Below are 20,167 nucleotides of genomic sequence, written 5' to 3'. Positions count from 1 at the left end.
TGAGTGGGAAGATGCCAGCCAATTCAATATTTGTCTGTGCTGTTAGTTTTAGATGTGTGATTAATAATGAGTAAATTAGCTAGTAAACAATTTGTGTGTTTTTATTTTTTTTATAGGAATTGTCTTCAAATCCTTTGGTGACCTGTAATAGGCACACGGCCCTTAGTTTAGGAACTACTGCGTTAGGCTACTGTGGTACTGGCACATATTTTGTTCTATGCTGTAATTTATTATGAATGGCTTAAACTCGCCTGCCCTCCACGTGGGTGTGGATCTCATCTTCTATTGGCTGAGATCAGCAGCGTCCTGAAGGAGCTCTCCTGTGATTGGTCGGGCTGCCTCAGGGCTGTGGGTGTATTTTATCGATGGTGGAAGTGGGATACTTTGTGACAATGTTCATTGTCGATATTTCACTGGAGCTGCCGTGGGTATGAGTGCGCAGCGGAGAGCCTCTCTCTAGTAGCCGCATGAGGCTTTGCAGTTCCGGACCGTGTGTTTCTGTTCTCTAAAGCTTGCAGAAGCTTATTAAACACCCAAGAGGAGTTTATATTCTTTTTGTTAGACTTCGCTGTTTTTGTTTTAAAGGTAACCGCCTGCATAAATGAGCGTCCATGGCAGTTTTTGCTGACAACACTCTCGCGTTTCTGCCTGACATTTGCCCATCTATGTAGCATTTCGGAAGACGCTGGAAAACGCAACAAAGAAAAAGATCAAACAAAGGGGGGAAAAAAAAAAGGGAGTCTGGTGTAGTTCAATTACCTGGGGGGATATTCTCATGATATCGACCGGAGAGAAGACGGACTGTGTTTTGTTCTGACTCTCGGAGGGCGAGAGAAAGGAGGCACCAAGAGCTAGAGAGAGAGAGAGAGAAAAGCTCTCTGAATGCTACCTTTCATCTGCAAGCAGAACAAGGGACGATAGTCGAGGCGACGGGATCTGCTTTACCATCCTCACCCTCTTCATTCCCGGGTCTGCTCGTCTTGTCTCCCACATCTCTGACCACAGGTTATCGGATGGACCAGCATCCCAGCGCCCGGAGCTGCACCAGTCGCGGGGCTTCGTCCTGCGAGGCCGTCCCGACGGAACCCTCCATGAATCTGTACATCCACTCCACCACCGGCACACGCTTCGAGCTCTCCCTGCCCCAGGAGGAGACCGTGGAGGGACTGAAGAGGAGGCTGTCGCAAAAACTCAAAGTACCAAAAGAGAGACTCGCTTTGCTACACAAAGAAACGTGAGTAAACCTGAAAATACGTTTTAATGGAACTGTATTGAATTAAAGCAGAGTAGTCGTTGTGAATAGGAACTTACCTACGTAAACATTAATTTACGCGTTTCTCTACTATACACTGACATCATTAGCCGTAATGTGTAGGCTATTCCGCAGTTAAAAATGTGCATAAACCCACTTTTGGTGCGCTCGCCCTCGGGGCTTTAGATGATATTTTCCAATCTATAATTTAGATTTATGCTTGGTTGAGCTCCCGGGAGTTTCAGAGACAACATTGCCCGCTTTGGTCATCAATACATTCAGGGAAACCACTGACCATCAGGACGCACAGTATTGGAATTACGCATAGGGGACGCACCGGCCACTGGAACTATATTGACTAGGCGATCTGCAGACTTGCATTGATTCATCCCCCCTTCGTTATAAATACCGAAGCCTGACTGAATTGCTAATGCTGTGTTAATTAAACACGTAACACATTGATGTGTAAGGTCACATAGACTTGGTAGCCTCTAATTTATTTATTCAGCTACTGCACACAGCATACACATTGCCATTTTATTGTATAATTGAAGGTAGAGTGTGCTGGGGTTGGGGGAGAATATAAGCGTGTAGGTACATGGTAAAAGCCTATAGGTTTAGCAGGAGAATAACTCCTGAATGTTTTCAGTGGATTTCTTGGTGTGAGGTATCGGCTGGCTGTAGATTAAGGCAGAACTGCATGGGTGAGGAAATAGTTAAACCCTTTATTATTTAAAACCAACCAAAACCTAAAGCATTAGGCAGCTCCCAAATGAATCAAGCCTAGGTTAAATGAACTAACAATAGTGCAGGTGGTGTTATGCAAAAAAAAAAAAAAAAAAAGGCGGGTGGGGAGCGAGGGGGAGAGTTTAGTACATGCAAACAGTAAGCATTGTTTTTCAGCCCCCTTCTCCTCCCACCAATTGTAATCACCCAATAAATCACATCATCCTTTAAAACCTGAAACCCCTTTTTAATCTCCGCCTGCGCCTCAAACTACAGACCTACAGCAAGTCGGGGCTGAGGGCCTTTGTTCAGCTGCATGGGGTGAAATTTGGGTCATGCCTGTAGAGCACATTGTCCCAAACATCCTTCATGAGCCGAAAAGGAGGCATAGAGTCAGACATGGATGTGAGGGTTTAGAGTGCATCACGACATACAAGTGAAGACACTGTGGGACACCTGTCTTGCACCAAACATGAAACCACGGAAAAGTATTTTGGATCACATTTTTTAAACTGTCTTAAGAATTACAGCCACAGCTCAGATAATGTCGAACAATGGGCACGTGATAATAATAATAATAATAATAATAATAATAATAATAATAATAATAATAATCGATACTTGTCATACTCTTTTCTTATAACTATTAAAGAGATAGATTTTGTTTCAGCGCAGAGTTTCTCCTCCTCATTCGTACACCTGAAACTGCCAAATGAAAATGCTTGCCTCCACTTAGGCAAGTGGCAGTGGTGCCAAATATCCACTGCAAGCAGTTGTCAAGCTCCACTATACTTGAAATTGAAATATGACAGCACAATCAATACTTCTCTTTCATGGAGCTTTTCACCCACGGCTCTTTTCCAAACTAGTTTTGAAGTCTGTCTCACCCCCCTCCTGGCTGAAGTGTGTTTGTGTGTCTGAAGAGAGAAGATATTGTCAGCACAGTCTAATTATCTCATTCTCTCTGCACCCTGCAGGCGACTAAGTTCAGGCAAACTCCAGGATCTAGGCATCTCTGATGGGAGCAAGTTAACGCTTGTACCAACAGTTGAAGCAGGATTAATGGTAAGGCTCAATTTACTGTAATGTTTTTTTTATTTTTTTTACTTTGCACTCCCAAGTATAAATAAGACATACTGTTTATTTTAAATATTTAAAACAAATGTCTTTTCTCATACATGCTTTATATCTGCCCCCAAAAGTCAATGTTGTTGTTTTTTCTGTGCAGTCTCAAGCATCAAGACCAGAACAGTCAGTAATGCAGGCTTTGGAGAGTCTAACAGAAACTCAGGTAAGGATTTGTTTGGTCTGTGTTGACCCTAAAATATAATGTGAATGTAGCCGAGTTAGTATCCCACAAGCTAAACTGAGCTTCAGATCTTTTGTGTGTTTATGTGCGTGGTGAGAAGAGAAGGTTGTAGCTTTTGGTTAAGTGCAGAGCAACACCCATATATGAAAGAGATGGGATGAGCAGGCTGCACAAGCCTCTTTGCTTGTCTAATCTCAGCCTCTTAAACAAGCCAAGCCAAGCTAGACATCCAGTGCGAGCTGTTGGGATATAATAAGCAGCAACACCCTTCTGTATCCTAGTAACATCTGTGATACTGCATGTGTGTGTGTGTGTGTGTGTGTGTGTGCGTGTGCATGCACGCAACGGCAGGAAACCAGGGTGAACACCACAAAAGAAAGGCTTATATGTGAGCTGCTGAGAGGACCAGCACTCACTTCCACGTTTCTGTTTATACCTTTTATCTATAATCTCTCTCAGCTCCTTCTGTATTTAACGCTCCAACAGACACACACACACACACACACACACACACACACACACACACACACACACACACACACACACACACACACACACACACACACACACACACACACACGCTCAGGCGAGTTTCCAGGAAGTGAGCTGCGGCTTCATGGAGGTTGAGTGTAGTCTCACTCACTCATAAACGGAGTGCTGGATAGTCAGATGACAGCCTTCTCACTAAGTATTAGCATAGAGTTCCTGGAAGCCTGGCACGCATGCATAGGCCAAGTGGAGCCTACAGCCTGTGCTTTCACTGAAACAGCGCCGTAGGCCTGCTTTAATACAGTATGCATTTGAGTCAGTGTGGCATGACTCACCAAACTGATCAATAGTGAGAGTGAAGCAAAAAATAAATAAATACAAAAAAAAAAGGCAAAGAGTTCTCCACGCTGGCCACAGAGAGAAACCGAGCGAGAAGAGTGGCGATAAGGCTGAATGCACACAGACAACAGTGTGACGTATGAGACACTCTGCAGCTGACTGACTGACTCAGATCAACTTCCTTTTGTAGCGTTGGGTAACACTGAGATGTACGTAACTGCATCAGCGATGCACTGCTGACTGATGTCAAAATAGTACACGATGGTGAAACCAAACGCTGATGAAAGGTGTTAAGTGTGTCAGTGATGCAGAGGTTGCTTCCAAGTGAATTTGTCCAGCGAGCGATGCTGTGCATTTAGTTGAATTCTTATCAGAGGATGTGGGCTGTTCAGAGATAGCAGAGTGCGGTTCAGTGTGCCTTCTTTCCCTGCTGATAAATTCATGGTGGAAATCCTGGCCTTGCTCTGTGTGTGTGTGTGTGTGTGTGTGTGTGTGTGTGTGTGTGTGTGTGTGTGTGTGTGTGTGTGTGTGTGTGTGTGTGTGTGTGAACTCAGCGTGCGTCTAGTAGCGCTGACAGCAGATGACTGCATGTGTGTAGGTGTGTGCAAGTGGACATGTGCGTATCTGTTACCGGATGTGTGTGTGTGTGTGCGTGTGTGTGTATGTCACAGTGTTAGTTAGCTGGAAGCGGGCCCTGCCCATCATGTGGTACGCCTTTGCTGGTCAGCCAAGAGTGACTGTCATTTTCACCAGAGGCAGATGATAATTCAACTGCCGACTCACAAGAGCGGTTTTCTCACTTTGCCTTTCTTCCTGTGTCTCTCTGGCCACCTCACCCCTTTACTCATTATGAGTCGGATGCTTTCCCAAGCACTGCTTACCAAACATTACCACATACATTACCTCTGAATTCCTATTCATTATTATGTTAATCATAATCCTACAGTGGGGGGCAGGAGGAGTGAAGTGCACAGTAAGGTAGCAGATAGCAGGGGGAAAAAGGTTAAAATAAAGGCATAAAGCTGCTCTGGTGTGTTAATATCCAGAAAAATTGATTCCACTTTATAATTCATGAAGCAAAATGGAATGATATAGATTGCAGAGAGATTACAGATCTGAGTAAGATTAGGAAATAGGAACACAAAAGCTTTCCCTCATTTCCGCTCTACCCCCCCTTAACTCTGGGGCTATCAAAAATCAATCAATGCACTTAGCTCTTAAAAGTGTCTGACACGATAACTGATATGCCCATTCACCCAAAAATAGCCTCATGGAGACGCGCTGTGGTTCTTAGCTGTGCTAGCCGTAGAAGAAATGGATATCACCCCCTGCACCCCTAATAACCCCTTACCCCTCCAAATATGTTGGTCATTTGGGGTCTCATTTCCAGAGCGGGGGATTTTCCAGGTGGTGTGTGTACACATTTATGGCAGACTGGGCTGAGCGGATCACCTTATGTCTTCTCCTTTATCAGAATTCTGGAGAAGTCCGCAGCTAGTGGCGAGGTAGCCAACAAACCAAGCAGAACATGACAGCTTTCCAGAGCTGTTTCAGACTTTTGCGGCAGAAGTTGGACAGAAAATGTTTTATGGAAATCGAGCCCCAGCAATTATCGAAATGGGATTTTTTTTTTTTATTATTATTTCTCCTTGCTCTGTCTCCCCCTTCTCCCTCTCTTGTTTCTGCTTAACAGCTCTCCCAGGGAACTATAATTTAAATGTGCTGTGGTTTGCAAGTCCGACTAGCTGCCTCGATTTGACCGTGGTGGCTGGCTTCTTTAGCAAGGACAATCCTGGCTGCCTTAATTCCTCCTCTGGCATCTCACTAGACTTTTTGCATGACATCTAAGCTGTGTTAAGCCACTGCCTCCCGACAGCTCATCAAAACACAGTTGCCTGCAAAACTCTCTTCTCATTCTGTCTGCTAAATAGAGGTTGCGTGTACAGCTTATATTTGCAGTCATACATGGACACACACACACACACACACACACACACACACACACACACACACACACACACACACACACACACACACACACACACACACACAGAATTGAAAGGATATATTTAAGAGGATTTCTGATCCTGATGAGAGAATGAGGAAATGTTTGAGCCTAGTAGTAAAATGAATGTATACTTATATGACAAGCAGTGAAAGGGAAAGGAAAGCAATATTTACAATTTCGGGGCAAATGTAGGCAGTGACATCAGCTCTTCATCTATTGATCTTGGTATTTGACAGAAAGAGAAGGATTATATGTCCCTCTAAGCACACAGGGACTATTTGCTCATTGATGCACATTGATGCTAGAATAAAAGCCAACCAGACACGCATCACCCTTACCCTTACCATCCCCAACCCCCCCCCCCCCACCCCCCTCCCCCGCCTCCCCCTCCCCACTGCCCTTCCCCCATGCAGCCACCTCTTTGTTCCTGTCTTAAAGCATGAGCACCAAACCTGCCCATCTGACAAAACCCTCAAGCATACAACAATGATTGCGGGTCACTCTTTAAGTTTGGTCTCCCCCACGATCCTTTTTTATCCTCCATACATCCATAGGCGTCAGCTATACCCAGTTGAGTCTAGCTACAATGGTCCATACTGGTTTCAAAATCAATCGGCGGCCCAGCTGGAGCGACGCTCGGCTGGCTGGAGATTAACAAATCTTGCCTTGAACGCTAACCCAGATTGCTTTGGGAGGAGGCTGTGTGTTGCCATTCCCATATGTCCCAGTGGAATACGCTGTTACATATCTGCTCTACTTTTCTCGCTCCATGCCGTCGACAAGCACCTCCTGTCCTCATGCACTGCCCTCTTCTTCCTCATCTCCGTCTTACTCTTAAGAACAACAGGCCCCGGGATGCAGCACAGTTTTGTCATTGTGTCTACAGCGCAGACAGATGCAAACTAGCAGGATCTAACAATCTGTGGGGGGAGTCACCTCGGGGTCACCCTTACCTCATTTCCTCTGCTCTGCCTCCCTCGGGGATGGAGGGAGAGCAGTGGAGGTGGAGGAGGGAGAAAAAAAAAGGGAGAGCTTTGCAAAAGTCATTCTGTCACATGTCCAGATGTGTTTGTGTGTTAGTCCTGTAGGTTGGAGATAGTGGGGAGGATGACTACACATGCTCGGGTAACTCGCAGATGAAGAAATGTGGAGTGCAGTCTAATGGAAGGAGAGAAATCAAGACAAGAGCAGAGAAGGCTTCTAGAAAAGGGAGATTTTTGTGGTATAGTATTCGTTTAAAGACAATTAATTGTGTACCTGTGCATGTCTATGTGTCTATACATGCCTGTGTGTAAAACAGCTCAATGCAGGTGGTCAATATGTTTCTCTTTCCAGTCCTGCACTCTTTACGCCACCTTATCTAGATGCTAGTTAATCAGCAGGATTGACACTACTGGAAATCATTGAAGAGTAATTGTATTGAGGATTTGGGAGTGCAAGGAATTGAAAAATGACTGAATCAGTCTGTTGGTCAATATGAGAGGGTCCTCCTCCCCTTTTTATAGCACGCAGCTCCCTCCGTCCTCTCACTGCCATTGAAATGAAGGCTTTTATATGCATGCAGCTTAGGAGAGGCAGTCTTTGCTCTTTAGAATGGTAATTTGCTGTTTTGTTACCTAAATGAAAGCTACAGAAATTAATTTGTTGTTGAATGTGTAAATCAAATGGTGTATAGAAGGAAAGACAATGCTGATCTCAAGGCCTATTCAGTCCCTGTTCATGTAAATCCTGGCCTTGAAAATTGCATTAATAAGATGATCAGGCAGTATTTTTGCACCTGTGTAATCCCCTTTGTTATGCTTAAATGCACAGGGGGAGGGGGGATGCTGCAATGGGTGGAGGGAATCAAGGTGTGTTGTGGGGCAATCAAGAGAGAGGTGGATTTTGCAGGGGATTTCATTGTCCTATTGTGTCTGTGCATCTGGCGTGTGCGTGTGTGTGTGTGTGTGTGTGTGTGTGTGTGTGTGTGTGTGTGTGTGTGTGTGTGTGTGTGTGTGTGTGTGTGTGTGTGTGTGTGTGTGTGTGTGTGTGTGTGTGTGTGTGTGTGTGTGCCAACATCCATTTTTAATGTCTGTGTCTTTGTGTGTTCCCTCGTTAACCGTCCAGGGGAGTCTTATTTCTCCATATTTGAATCGTGACCGTCATTGTTTTCCATTCCCTGGCGACACTGTGCTTTTGTGATTCAAGTAGCAGGCATGTGACTAGTGGGGCTACTGTGTGGGAGGATGGAGCCCAGGAATATCATGTCCGATAGCCACCACCAAGTCTAATGAAGTCACTTAGGCATATGCTACTGGTGAAACAGAGAGGCAGGGGTCAGAAGACCCAGATCGTTGCAGTAAGTCATACAGAAAACACGGCAAAGTAAGAGGAAGCTCTGAAGAATGACAGCCTTCTTTGCACTGTCACTGTAGCTGTTTCCCTCTCACTCCCATCTTTCCTCCCATCTGTCGCAGTACCCCCATACCTCCCCTGCCTCCCCATTTACCCAAACTTGCTTAGTTTATCTCAAACAGATGAAATGCCATTTCTTCAGTCTTCTTCTGTTCCTGCAGATGATGCTGTTTTTATAAGTGTCCCACAAATTTGTCTTTCTGGGTGCAGAAACTGCCGAGATGCTGTTCTCCATCGGTGCAGGATCCTCATTAGATTTGATAAATCAGCTGGTGTTAAAGGCATTCAGTAGAGGGAGAGGAGTGTGAGCAGGCAGGGGAAAGTAAGAGTGAGGATTCCGTTGTTCTTGCTTGCTTAGCTTGAATGGGATTAAATGTATGAGGGCTGGAGGTTGACAGGCTTGTATGCGCATGTGAGTCTGCACAGGTTTGCTGGCCAGTTGTTGGCACAGTTGCAGCATGAGGAGCGGCTTTTTGCAGGAACCTGATCACCCTGAACTTTGCCACTCGGTCCTCTCTTTTTACTCAGCCGATCAAATTCTGTGATGGCCAACTGGTTCTCTCTCGCTCCTCTCAGCCCCCTCTGTTTGGTATCAGGAGGTATTACAGACACCTATCTTTCTAATGGGGCCTTTGAAGAGCCCCCCCGGCCGCCTGTAGGATTTGGGGCATGATGCAAGTCATTGATTTTTTTTCTCTTTCTCTTTTGAGAGGCTGTTATTGCATCTTTAACTGGTCTGTGCCTGCACAGAGACTATCAATAGTGTCCTGGTGTGATCAAAACATCTAGGTCGATAGGCGGGTTAACAAGCAGCTTTTTGAACCATACCTATCACCGAGCAGTCCGACAGGTGAGCAGCTGCACTGGTACCAGAATACTTTATGGCTGGAGGAGACAACTTCCTCCTCTCACGGCTTCCCTCTCTCCGCCCTCCTGTCCCGCCTTCCAATCCTCGATCCTCTTTTCTCTGGCACAAAGCTGCTCAGTTGTTCATGAATGTCAGCTCAGTGCTTCCAGCACTCTCTATCTTTCCCTCCCTCTCCCTCTCACCCTCCCTCGGTCTCTCAGCTTCTCTCTTCCTCTCTCACTCCTTATTTCCCTCCCCTAGTTCGCTTAGTGTGCAAAGGAAGAACGACTGCAAATGAGTTCCTTGAACCACAGAGACCCCAATAAATAAAACTGTCAGCCAGAGATGTCGAAAGAAAAAAAAAAAAAAAAAAAAAAAAGATGGAAGGAGCCAGAGGCACACTCTCACTGAATATTTCATCACCCACCAACACCACCACCACCGCTCTGACACCCTACCCCCATTGCCCGCATCCCCCATCCCCCTTCACCATCCTTGTTCCCAACCTCTCTCATGCCACCCTTCCTCCCCCCTGCTCCTCCATCTTGTTTCCACCTCTCCTCCTCCAGCTTCACCTTATCATATTCTCCCCCATTACTGCATAGCAACTGGAGCCTCCTGCTAAACAAAATACCACCTGGACACCAACAACTCAAACAAAATGGTTGATGGTGCCGGCTCTGGGGTCAGTTGTTAAATGGGGGCGGTGATGGCTATTAAGTGGAACAGTTTTTCAATACCTATATATCACTGAATAAACTCGCCCATACAGCCTCTGTTGAGTGTAATCCACAATGTGTGTTGTTTTTAGGAACAACACCTTGTTTCTCACGCATGAACTCCTCTTCTCTTTTGCATACCACTGCTGCAGCATCAGAAAGAGAACAATGAAGGGCTGTTTTTTTTTCCCTCTGTCCACCTTAACACAACAAACGTGGGGCTCCCCACTCTCCTTGCCTTGTGTCTCTCATAACAAACCAATGCAGGCAGACATAAGTTCCTTTTGTACAAGATTGGAATTTGTTGAATGCACCACAGAGAGCAAGGTGGAAAAAAACGTGGAGGATGAGGGTTGCAGACTTAAAGACAAGCCACGAAGCTCTCTTTTGTTTGCCTGTGATGTTCCAGAAAGCTCTGTCTGGTGTTTGTCCTGACGTCAATGGTAGCCAGCCACATCGGCTGTCTTGGCTGCGCTCCTGAGAGCAGACAGGCATGTTTGGACTGGAGCTGAGCTGCTAGCTGAGACCTCTGGGAATCATTCACTAGCCAGCTTCATCCCCCCCATCCCCCACCACCCCCCACATTACACACACATACACATGCTCTCTAACGCACCCCCTCCCCTTGTTTCTCTCATAGTCTCTGTCCGTCTGGAAGAGGCTTGTTGTTACACGATCACTCTCGCCAATCTAGCCTCTGGCAGGCAGGCCGCTCTATATCATCCTCCGCCTCCTCCCTTCCCTCAGGAAACAGGCCCTATTTCAGGTGTTCCACTCCACAGCTCCCAGCTTCCAGCTACACAAGCTGTTCGCCCTCCTTTTTCTGGGTGTTCAGGATTGTCAGTCGAAAACGATTAGACTGTTAGTTTTGGGTGAGCGGAATTCCACACCTTGAAGGTTTACTTTGGCTCTTTTTTCTTTATCTGAGGGGGGAAATAAAAGATCACCTCGAAGATATGAGAGTGACCAATGAGATTATAGTCGTTGAGTTGTCCCCTGTCATTTTCCCTGCAAATGAGATGTCTGTGTTTATGTGGGTTTGTGGCCTTTTAATGTCTTGCCTAAAGAAGAGATGGTGGTGGTGGGTGGTGTTTGTATGTACGGAGACCCTGTATGAGTCACGCATTTTAACACACTTTTTTTTTTTTTATCTCCCATGTATGTGAGACTTAGCATTGGCTTGCGTGAGCAACTTCTAAATTGACTTTATGAGTCAACGACTGAGACTGAGGACCCAGAGTGACAAAAATCGACTGGAGGAGGGAAAAAAAAAAAAAAATAGAAAAGGATGTGTGAGGAAGAGAGCTTGCTTCTCTCTCAGGCTAATTTGAAGCCTGCCATGTGGTGTTGGGAGCTCAGTAGGAGTACATGAATTTCATCTCAGTGGTTTTGAATAATCCAGACTAGTCATTATAAGGGTAATCAAGCCTCCTCTCTGTTTCTGCAGCTGTCACTCACTGTCGGCCTTTTTCTCTCACTTTCTCTTTCATGTGCACGAACACACACACACACACACACACACACACGCACACACACACACAAAGCAAATAAAGCAAATAAAGCAAAGGCCCTGTACAGACTTGGCGTTAAATGGCATCTTGGATGATTCTCTCAGGAAAGGGATATAAATACAGCAATGACTACTCTCAAAATGGACACTCTTTGGGACAAATGTGTCCCTCTGACACACTCTCACAAGGCGCTGAGGTAGCCAAAAGTCCCCGCAGTCCTCGCTTCCAGCTGTATGTGTGAGCACATAATTAATCAACAAGTTAAGCACATATTTCTGTTTAGCAGCAGTTGCCGGTCTCACTGCAGATGAAATCAAATGTGTGCAGGGAAGCAAAACCTGATCCAGAGTCGTTACTTGAGACCCTTGACTCAGTCTGGATATATGTGGATACATGTATAACAGGACCAAAAAGACACTTACTTCTCAAGGTTGTTTTCCCCTGTCTTCCTCCCTCCCACTCTCTACACACTGGGTTGATGGTCTCCCTCGGGGCCTCTGACTTTGTATACATGTCCGTTTGTGTGTGTGTGTGTGTGTGTGGGTTGTGGGTTGGCAAACTGTCGACTCATTTTTTTTGACAGCTGTCAGTCACAGACACAGCCAGCGTCTCCTCCCCCTCCTTTTCACTTTTCTTTCTCTCCCTATCTCCCCCCACCCACCTTTTGAGTTATGCCTCCCCCTCTCAGACACAGACGCTCATCTTTTCTATCGTGCAACCTTTTATATATGGAGTTTCCTCGAGCAAACTCACGTAGCACCCTGCCTTGTTCTCTTCCTCGCTTCACACCCTGCCTCGGTCACGCTGAGTTTATTGCCTTACCACGACGGGGTAATAATGGCGGGTGTGGACTGTATCAACAAGTCATTAGTGGCTGAGTTTACACTCTGAAAAAGCTGAGTTTCTGTTTCTCTTGCAGCCTCCTTTTATGCTGATTTTTTTTGCTGTCTTAGCGGTTGATTATTTACATTTTGAACTGCAGCCATCGGATCTTTCCAACCCCCTCGTCCTTTCACCTGCCTCTCCTCTCCCTCCATTCTCTTTTCCGCACCATGTCAATACCAATGTGCAAAGGTCACCCTCGCAACAGAGAGGCAGCAGTCGATAGAGAAATAAATAAGCAGAAGAAAAGGGAGAGAAGTGATGGAGGGCAGAGCGTGATGATTCACAGGGTTAACTAAAGGCCAACATCTTAGAAGCACACTCCAAAGGCTGCTCGGTCTGGGGGGAGTGAGGCCTCCTGCTCTCTTTTGCTGTCTTTGTATGTATGTCTTTATTACTTGTTTTCTCTGCCTTGTCATTACTTTTTATTCTCTCCATCTCCGTCCTCTTTGTGCTCTCTCCTGCCTTCATGTAGCTTGTTTGTGCTACTTCTGTTTTCCTGTTTCTCCCTCCCTCCCTCCTTGGGGCCTCAAAGCACACAGGTAGCCGGGGTTGTTGAAACCTCTTTGGGCAGAGTCGTCACTTTGTATTTCCCGCTGCTGGTTTGTTTCTGCTTGCTTCTATTTGGGGAGAACCTGAGACGTCATTACTGCTGAGTTTTCAAGATCCAAAGAAGCTTTCTGACCCTTGAATGACTCGCACCAAAAAATACACACACACACACACACACACACACACACACACACACACACACACACACACACACACACACACATACATGCAGGGACTTCGGTTGTGAGTGGTAATACACAGCAACGGAGCCGCAGGCATGCAGGAGGAGGACAACAGCACTTTTGTTATTTAGTGTGAATCCTCCAGCCAAGTCGTGACAACTCTGCTATCCTGTGTGTATGTGCGTGTGTGTCCATCCGGGCCACGGGTGGGTCAGTGAAGGCCTCCACACTTGGCTCCTGTTAGTCGTTGCCAGAGCTCCAAAAATGGGCAGCGCTTCCAGATCCGCCACAGATCCACAGACAATTGACTATTCTGCGTTTGAGAGGCAGGCGGGGTGTATTTCCTGAACGTGGGACTGATTTTTCAGGCCACGGGCCAGACAGAAGGGTGCCCTTTGTCTCAGAGCTGAATGACACTGCTGACTAAGAACAGACTGAGGGGCAGTGGGAGGCAAGCTAGAGTGGGCTCTATTTGTGTGTGTGTTTTCCAATAGGTCTTCTTATTCACCGCTCCCCAGCAGAAGTAAATAGACCACTGTTACAAAATAGTGATTGATTGCATGATGGGCTAATGTGGTATGTCTGTGTCTGTATGAGAGGGGGGGGACTGAAAGCACTGCTGTGTGTATTTTAACTGCCATCCACGGTGCAGACTGTTCATTTACTAAGAGGGCAGTCTTTCTTTTTTTTGGCTTTCAGGACAGAAATTCCCCTTGGATTATAATGAAACCCTTATATAGAGCTCTTATTTTGTTTTACGACTTTGATATGAAGGCAAATAAATTCAATTACTCATACTCAATTTTTTTTTCTGTCTGCAGGTCAGTGACTTCCTGTCCGGCCGCTCCCCCCCTCACCCTGGCCCTGCGTGTGGGTGATCACATGATGTTCGTCCAGCTACAGCTGGCGGCGCAGCAGTCCGGTGGTCCCCAGCTCCAGCACAGGCACGTCATCACTCGGGGCAACGCAGAGGCCGCCATGGGACAGCCCACAGGGCAACCCCGGGTTCCTCACCCTCACGCCCACCACCACCCCCACCATCCACACAGTCACTCCAGCCCCCACTTGTCTCAGCCTCACCCAGTCCCATCGTCCCCTACTTCCACAGGCTCCCCTTCCTTCCCGCTGCCCTCTACGCACCACCAGCCGCTCCCTCCCATGTACCACCAGTCGCCCTCCTCCGCTCACTGTAGCCCCCCTACTCCTCCTCCTCCGCCCCACTCCCCTCACCCGTCCCATATCCCCGGGGGTCTTTTCCGCTCTCCAGCCCTGCATCATCATAACCAACACCACTACCACCAGCCTTCTTCAGGCCAACCCAGCCACGATATCGGCCAGGTCAGCCCTGTAGCCCCGGTCCTCTGCCCTGAGGTAAGCCTTAAAAAAAAAAATACGATTTATGAACATTTCTTTCACGGCTTCTACATTTAGTTTAGTTAGGAGACAATCATGCAACATTTTTATCTCATGTTTTTGTCTATTACTAAAGATTTACAAATATTAAGTTTCCAGTGGTTAAATAACATACCTTGCATATATATAAGGAACTGATGTTGTCATAGCCTCTTAGTCCTCTTACGAATGAACGATTGGAGAGGCTGGGTTGTGACCATTCGACCCGAGTGCCATGCTCACAGCTAGGTTACCCTCCATTAAATTAATTAGACTAATGTGATATCCCTGCAGCGTGAGGGTGATCCCGCAGTTCAGTCAGGTCTGGAGACGGTTTGCTCATGAAGTGTGAGTTTCCAAACCACAGTGCATTGAGTCATCGCTGGAGTGAAGTCTGCTTCCCAAATACTCACTTAACAGGCCACACACACATAAGCCATGAGGGCACAGCATTTATATGAGCTCATTCTTCCCAATGAGAGAGAGGGAGGATAATGGGGGAGAGGGGGTGAGTAAAGGGCATTAGAGAAAAAGTGTTAAAGTGGGGCTGATTGAATGAATCTTGAGTTTTATTTCACTGTCGCCAGACATTTATTGTTAAACTTTATAATGCTTTATATTTGAATAACTTTAAGAACAGCTGTACACACATTCACTTACAACACACCGGCTGGTGTCCCCCTACTCAATGTGCTGTTTACACTGTCTACATACTGTGGAAAGTAAATAGGAACCAAATATCAGTGGACAGTGTGGGAGAGATGGTTCACAACAGGAAAAACTAAGAGTGAGGCCAGTTTAGTGGTGAGAAAATGGAAATGGGTATTCCTCATCAGGCTTTCGTATACACAACACACACGCACACAAACAAAAAGACCGGGGTTTCGATTTCACTTTCGGATATCAGTTGAGTAATCCAAGTTAAGCTAAGGCAATGTCGCAAGAGTCCAAGTTGGGAGTAATCAGATACCACGGGTCTTTTGGTGTTTAGTATGGCAGAAAGCCAGAGTTTTTTTTATAACCATTAGCCTTTAGGTTACTTACACAGTGCAAATAGCAGTTACAACACCCTGAGGTAAAGGTCACGCACAGAGCTCTTACAGTTATAGATATATAAAGTACAGTTACGTCAACATGGGATGGACACATCATTTTCAGATTATTTTTTTGCCCAGAAGCCTCACTTTATTCGCCCTTTTTTTTTTTCTCCTCCAGGCCAACTGCAGCACCAACAGTCCCAACAGCCCCAACAGCCCCAACAGCCCCAGCAGCCCCAGCAGCCCCAGCAGCCCCAGCAGCCCCAACAGCCCCAACAGCCCCAGCAGCCCCAACAGTGGCACCAGTTCCTCAACACGCTCCCGCAAACCTGGCGCCATCATTGAGAGCTTTGTCAACCACGCTCCCGGAGTCTTCTCAGGGACCTTTTCAGGTGAGAGAACACTGAGCTGCTATTAACATTCATTGCTGCTCTAAGCAGTGCCCACAGTTGCACACAGTGAGATCCAGCTAAAAGCCTCTTTTATGAGAACTTGCATGCCACACAAAAATAACCAGAAAATAAAACACGGGCTCCTCTGTCTGCTTTCAAGGTCTGTCGTGGGCATGTTTGTGTGTGTAACCTTAAATGCTTTTGGTCTTCTCAGTTCTTTTATTTCAAACTAAAGACACAGCTGCTGTTAAACTTCTTTGATCTTTCTTTCTCCCTCCCTCAGGCACTTTGCACCCTAACTGCCAGGACAGCAATGGCCGGCCCAGACGAGATATTGGTACCATTCTGCAGATCCTCAACGACCTCCTGAGCGCCACACGCCACTACCAGGGTATGCCCCCCTCCCTCACCCAGCTCCGCTACCAGACCCAGTGTGGTTCGCCCACCTCTCCGTCCCCCTCGCCGCCTCCCTCGCCCCCAGTTGCTGGCATGACGGGCCTCTCTGCCAAAGCTACCTCTGTGCCCGCCAGCATCCCCAGCAGCCCACCGCCGACTCTTCATCCACTGGTGCAGTGCCAGAGCCAGATCCGCATGTGCAAACCCCCTGGTGAGTGACTCCACTCCACACCCCCTCTGCTCATGCAAGCATGTCATGAACACAAACAGAAACACCCCCACACACACATTAAGTCATTGTGCATCCCTTAAAGCCCTCATGAAGCAGATGTTCCTGCAGTTGCCTCAGCTTTGGAGGAGAGTGTGTGTGTGTGTGTGTGTGTGTGTGTGTGTGTGTGTGTGTGTGTGTGTGTGTGTGTGTGTGTGTGTGTGTGTGTGTGTGTGTGTGTGAAATAGTGTACAGTAAATAGTGTATAGTGTAGAGCCCATCATGTTACTGAGCTCTGCTCTTGCTTTGCAATATACTGAAGAATTCATTGTCATCTTTGTCTTTCTGTTTCTATTCTCATAGCACATCATGGTTATCATTTCAGTTGGAATGATTTTGCATCATTGTCTTCAAGTGGTTATTTTCATCTTCAAAATACTGACAAAGCAAGAACAGAAAAGTCAGATTGAACGTCTCTTGGGTTTTGAAGCAGAGAAAAAGAGGAAGAGAACGGAGGAGGGGGGGGTTCCTTAGTAATGCAATCCAAGCTTCCTCCAGACCTGTTCAGTCAGGCTTCTCTCCTCAGGCAGCGGCGTTGGCTTTGTTTTTGTGCGCCAAGAAGATAGGTTTACCCCTTCAAGCCTGGGCTGGGTTATGCGTAGTTTAGGTTAGGCTTTCTGGTGAATAACCTACCTCCTAAGGGAAGAGCTGCTGCTGGGACATGTATGGGTCGGGGTTGGACAAACCTCGATGTATTCATGCTCAAGGGCTGGGCCAGAGCAGGTGCTGGAGTTCAGATGATATCATTTAGGGAGCTGGGATTGGATGTTTAAAAAAAAAAAAACACCTTTCCTTGCAGCAACACGGGATGTTGAGTGTCAAACAGATGTCCAGAATTGATAACATTCTGTCAATGTTGTAAGGTTAGACTGGCTGTGCTGAGAGAAACAGCATTGTCCTCTGCTGCCTCCTTATCTCCTGCTGAAGAAACCGAGCCAGTCTTTGCCGAACTGCTGGTACATTTTCTGGAAATTTACCAGAAGATGTGGAATTGTCTTGTGGGGAGGGTCCTCCAATACAGCGATTAATGTTTAATGTTTTCTGTTACTTGAGAAAGCAAGGAGCGTACATTTCTATTGTTGTAGTATGACTTTGTCCCTTGTTTTATGACCTTCTCCTACAAGCTGAATGCGTGTTTAAGTCGCAGCAACTGAACACAAACTCACTGGGAATGTCCAGTATTCCTCTGCATCACCCTCGGTGCGTGTTCAGTGAACAGTTGGAATAACACCGGCTTATTTTCCTAACTCAGGGAAGACCGTTTCCCCACTGCCCCCCACCCACGTACTCGCCCCACCCTTTCCCTCTTCTCCCACTGTTGTCATCTCTTTTCGTCTGTACTCAACAGCCCACGCTACTGTGCCCCCCCCACCCCTCTACCACCACCACCACCACATTTGCTGTCCAAAAACAGCCTCGTCTGTAAAATCCATCTCTCTTTCTTCCTCCTAACGTCCCCCACCCCTTCTCTTTCCATGTCTGTGTTGTGCATCAATACATTTGTCTGTGTCCATTTGGCCTTTAAATAGATTTATTCCAAAATGCAGCTCTGAAAAGAATTTTGCTTTGTGAAGTTCAGGGCAGTGAGAGGAGGAGGAGGAGGACGCGGACAGTGGGGGTTGTTAAAACCACAACACTAAGCCTCCATTCATCATATGGGTGTTTATATCCTGACCATCAGTCTACCAACTGCCTGCTTATTAACCAAGGGCAAAGGGTGAAAGAAAAGCCTGTCTTATGCCCTTTTCAGCTGCCCTCATCCGACTTGCTGCTCACAGTACACACTTCCAGAAAGTGATATGAAAGGGTAACCTGCACAACTAAGCATTGCTACTGTACATACGTCTGTGAGACAATGGAAACCCTGGTGTGTTTGTGTGGACAGAGGCTATATGCTTTATTTGTATCCTGTTCCACATGGTGTCCTAAGGAAGCCGCTGATGACTAAGCGCTCTCCGGCAGTCTTATCAGCCGACACCTGATGGAAGACTTACTGGACTTAACATTGCGGCTTAACTCTGCTTCACGGAAACCAGCCTTCTTTCGGCTGCAGGAAAGTAACCTGTGCTTCCCAGCTGCCTGAATATGTGTGTGCAGTCAAACCCAGGTTGAGGCAGCCTCTTGAAAATGCCACATAGCTTTGCGGACTCCTGAGAGCCTTTACCCTTTCTACTGCAAGTTCACGTGCGGGGCGGAGAAGACAAGCGTAAATAAAAAGTTGGAACATACACCCATGCCTGGTTAAAGGCTCAGCCGACCAGCTTGGTTTCATGCTTCTTCTGTGTAGTATTGCTGAGTTGTGGAGATTTGTCAGCTTCGTGTTGAATTTAAACAGGAGGGGCTTTAGGATGGCCTGGCAGGCTGATTGTTAGCTAAATTCCTTCACTGAGTAGGATGGACCTCCCCGGCAGCCCCTCCAGCCCCCTCGCCCTCTGCCCAGCCAAACCCATTGTGTGGGGGCCAGGGACAGGGGCTGTATACAGGGCACCAGGCTGAGCCATTGTGGGGCAGAGGAGGGGAGGGCTGTGGGATTATACGGCTGCCTTTTAGTCCCACTCCCACTGCAGCTGCTTTAGTTCAACGCAGGCACACAGAGAGGGCCAAAGCAGCGGCAAAGTTAGCCCTGAAAGCTTCTCCAGCACCCCCTTCCTCTCTTGTGTCCCTTCCACATCCCTTCACCACCTCCTTTCCATTTGTCAGGTCAAGTTAGCTTCCTGCAGACTGGAACTGGGAGGAGGAGGGAGCGTGACAGAGAACGAGAGAGACACAGAGAGAGAGAGAGAGAGAGAAAGAGAGAGATCATTTGCCCATAACCCCATTGAATCCTGTATTTAAACCCTGACCCTCTTGGCCGAGGGCAACTGGTAGGCTTTACTCCTGTCGTGTCACAAGCAGACTTTGGCTGGGACCTACTTGCACCTGTGCCTTGTTGTTGAGTTGGCGAATAAGATAGAACTGTATAGTGAAGCCAGCCAAGCACATCAGGTGCCCTTTCATTGTCGACAAGGAGGGAGAGAAGGAGAGAGAGAGAGAGAGGGAGAGAGGGAGAGAATGCAAATGAAGTCTAAAAGTCATTGAAGAGCTTGTGTCCCTGCAGGGCTGTCAATGCCCTTTCACTGACTGTCAAAATGTTCAAATTCGCTCTGATTTGATTGGTCGCTTCACTGTGTGTCCAAATAATTCGTTTAATTGTTGTTTTTCTAGTGGAGAGCTTGCTTATTTCCGGAGAGGTCACTTTTTCCCTGGTTTATGGCTGAACTGTGCTTCAGAGATGTTGAGATATTAGAGCCTAAATGCTTGACTTAAATGGGTCAGAGATGTGGAATTTTTGTACAATCTGCTTTGTGTTCAGTGGTTACTTAAAGGAAAATTCTTCAAACTTTGTAATCTCATTTTGGTAGTTGGAAGCTTTTGAACTGCCTTCATTTGAGAGTATGGGCTGGAAAATAATATTATTAATCATGTTTTGCAT

The 20,167-nt window shown here is 46.8% G+C and overlaps 1 protein-coding gene across 1 annotated transcript in view; it reads left to right on the top strand.

Annotated features, from left to right (window-relative positions):
• midn (midnolin) overlaps window positions 1–20,167 on the top strand; it is a 29,677-nt gene that overhangs the window by 1,870 nt on the left and 7,640 nt on the right. Inside the window, 7 exon segments of the mRNA XM_069150163.1 lie at window positions 1,006–1,234; window positions 2,956–3,043; window positions 3,207–3,269; window positions 14,032–14,058; window positions 14,060–14,581; window positions 15,818–16,031; window positions 16,315–16,638. Of these exon segments, the coding sequence (XP_069006264.1) occupies window positions 1,014–1,234; window positions 2,956–3,043; window positions 3,207–3,269; window positions 14,032–14,058; window positions 14,060–14,581; window positions 15,818–16,031; window positions 16,315–16,638 (1,459 nt within the window). The 5' untranslated portion in view covers window positions 1,006–1,013.

Source organism: Embiotoca jacksoni, unplaced genomic scaffold (genome assembly GCF_022577435.1).
Source record: "Embiotoca jacksoni isolate LCO1_2020_lvr unplaced genomic scaffold, fEmbJac1.0.p SCAF_16, whole genome shotgun sequence".
Lineage (NCBI taxonomy): Eukaryota > Metazoa > Chordata > Actinopteri > Embiotocidae > Embiotoca > Embiotoca jacksoni.
This window is presented reverse-complemented; position numbering and strand designations above follow the sequence as displayed.